We start from the raw sequence: 2,905 nt of genomic DNA, 5'->3' as shown, positions 1-2,905 counted from the left end.
GACCTAAGACCACGAGATATCAGACCCACTCGAAATATCAGACCCTGCAAATTAAGACCCTCAAATGCCAGGATTTCTAGACAAAACCTTTATTCGAAAGGTAACGTCAATATAAAGAACTGACTAATCATAAAATAAACACCATAAGTATCATCGATACCAGCTAAGCCCCTATTTGCGACGTTTACTGGAGAAAACTAATACAGTACAAACAAACCGGCTATTCGCACTCCACGGAACCGTACGGTACGGTTTCGGTACGTTTTCGATAGCGGTTTCTAATGCACATCTATCTTGCGAATACTGTATCCGATATTATGGTTCTCGATCGTTCTCACTCTTTATATTTTTAGGATAGTTTGTTCCTCCTTTTACATTCACCTTACCTTTCTTTACTTGCCTCTTTTTTGTTTTATATTCGGTTTCAAAATATTATATAATGGAAAAGATAAAATTACTAAAAGCATAGAACATGAAACCAGGACCAGTGGCGGAACCAGCGAAGGGGGGGGGGGACATGAGGGCCCGTTCCTCCCCCCTCCCCCAAATTCAGTCAAGCCGAAAATGTTGAGTTAAAGAGAGGAAAAATTGTACCCATGAGTTCGTGGCGATCCAGCAGTGATGTGAAAGGAAAGCTCGATTATTTCCCACTTTACACCAACCATGGTGAGCTAAGGTGGGTGTGGCGGCGAGAACCTCATATTGTCGCATACAGTTGCTACCGCGTTTTTACTGCAATTCTTGCACTGCGCGTAGCTGTCCCCGACGCAATTGGGAACATTCTCTAATTCAACCGACCAATCAGCGTCGCCAAAGGAGTCGGCAATAGCTTGTAGAGATTTTTATGGAAACCAGGCTTCACGCACCCAGAGCGCCAGTTGCGGTAGGTTCCGAAGAAGCCTTAATTAAAGGCTTCATGTTACTGTTTTGTGTAATGATGCACTCACCTGCTACATGAGGGCATGCCATTGATGTCCCGCTAATGGTGTTTGTAGCACGCCTACTGGTATACCAGGTGGAAGTGATGTCAGTTCCAGGTGCAAAGATGTTGACACATTTGCCATAGTTGGAGAAATAGGAGCGAACATCAGTTTTTTCAGTGGCACCAACTGTAATGGCCTAATTAATTCAGAATAATTATTAATAAATGAATACTAATACAATAATAATAATTTTATTAGGCCCTAGCATGTAATTTTTTTTTTATTACATTATTAGTAATGTTACTATTAACCTCCTGTGAAGCTATAAGATTTGCCCACACTATTAAATTTTTTTTGACAAATGACTGTGATATGCCCATATTTGGTTGAAATATGACATCATCGCATAAATTTGTCATATAAAACAGGGGCAGATTTATGGATTTTGGGAGGTAAAAAAAAGAAGAAAAAAAAACAAAGAAAAAGAAAAAAATGATAGCTCAGAACGCCTCAAATGTTATTTTCGGGCGTCAAACACAAAAATTTCGCGGGGGTGTGCCCCCGGACCCCCTAGCACAGTGTTGTCTCGATCGGCCCAACTTTTGGCCCCCTTTCGCCCCCTCCACAACTTTTGGACATCTCTGGATCCGCCCCTGTAAAAATTTGATAGTGTAGACAAATCTTAAGATTATGAGACTAACGCGCTGCCGACTACGTCAAGGAGGCAGTTACTATTAATTTAGTAAATGATTTATTAAAATTTGTATTATTATTATCCTCATTATAATTATCACCATCCTCATAATAATTGTCGTCATTATCATCATCATTGTTATTATCATTATCATTGCCAATATCAGTATCACTGAGTAATGAAATAATCCAATCAATGATATATCAATTATACCTCTTCGACTCGAGCTGGGGAGGTGTTGCAAGCATCAGAGTTATCATTACCAGCAGCGACCGACACGGTGATGCCAGCATAAACCATTTTCTTGATGGCATCATCCACAGTCGGGGATGGTCCGCCGCCCAGTGACATGGATGCGACGGCCGGTTTCTTAGCATTCTCCGCTACGTACTCACAACCTACGAAGAAAACAGTTTACGAGATGCAAAATAATATTGACTAAATAACAACCACTATAATAATACAATTAATAACAACAGCAGTATAACAACAATATTAATAATATACTGTAGGCCTAATAATAATAATAATAATGATAATAATAATGATAATAATAATAAAAATAATAACAATGATATTAATAATACAAATAATAATAATAATAATAATAATAATAATAATAATAATAATAATAATAATAATAATAATAATAATAACAATATAATAATATTTTTTCAACATGTTTTAAAGCATTCCTTACCGGCAATGACTTCCGACCATGAACCCGAACCAAGACACCCGAGCACCTGTACACCATGGAGGGATGCTCCGGTAGCGATACCGTAGGTAGAGCTACCAACGGTACCAGCACAATGTGTTCCGTGGCCGTTACAATCTTCCTAAGAATATTTCAAATAATAATATAACAAAAATTATACTGAGCCTTGCATTTGTATTGGAAATAATTTTAGTTGAAATAATGAAAGTCATTTTTTTTTGTAATGACGTCGTATGCTAGTAATAAACTTACATTTCCATAATCCTGTGTTGCTCTAGAGCCAAAGTCCACATGAATTGGGTTTATACCTGTATCGATTATATACACATGCGCATTCTTACCATCGCCAGCTGGAAACACAAAGAAATGTTCATTAAACGATATATATATATATCCTCGCCACTGAGGAAGGACTAGTGTTGTCCGAAAGCTCTGGTTCTATTTCTGGCTGTTTACTTACGTTTACTTTTTAGCTGTTGCTTATCATTTTTTTATCTCTACTGAGATCCAGCCATCGTTTCCCACAGCATTGTTGTTTTTCAGTATTTTGCCTTTTAATCTATATATATA

The 2,905-nt window shown here is 37.7% G+C and overlaps 1 protein-coding gene across 1 annotated transcript; it reads right to left on the bottom strand.

The window, feature by feature from the left end:
• Positions 1 to 407: 407 nt before the first annotated feature.
• On the bottom strand, positions 408 to 2,685 carry LOC117123563 (aqualysin-1-like; the record flags this gene model as incomplete). Its single annotated transcript, XM_033269540.1, is given in 4 exon segments — positions 408 to 1,119; positions 1,831 to 2,015; positions 2,318 to 2,456; positions 2,588 to 2,685. Coding segments are annotated over 4 exon segments (683 nt in total), but the record flags the coding sequence as incomplete, so codon positions are not given.
• Between the last annotated feature and the right edge of the window lie 220 nt (positions 2,686 to 2,905).

This window comes from Anneissia japonica, unplaced genomic scaffold (assembly GCF_011630105.1).
Source record: "Anneissia japonica isolate Jap-2015-1 unplaced genomic scaffold, ASM1163010v1 scaffold287714_len2871179_cov188, whole genome shotgun sequence".
Taxonomy (NCBI): domain Eukaryota; kingdom Metazoa; phylum Echinodermata; class Crinoidea; order Comatulida; family Comatulidae; genus Anneissia; species Anneissia japonica.
This window is presented reverse-complemented; position numbering and strand designations above follow the sequence as displayed.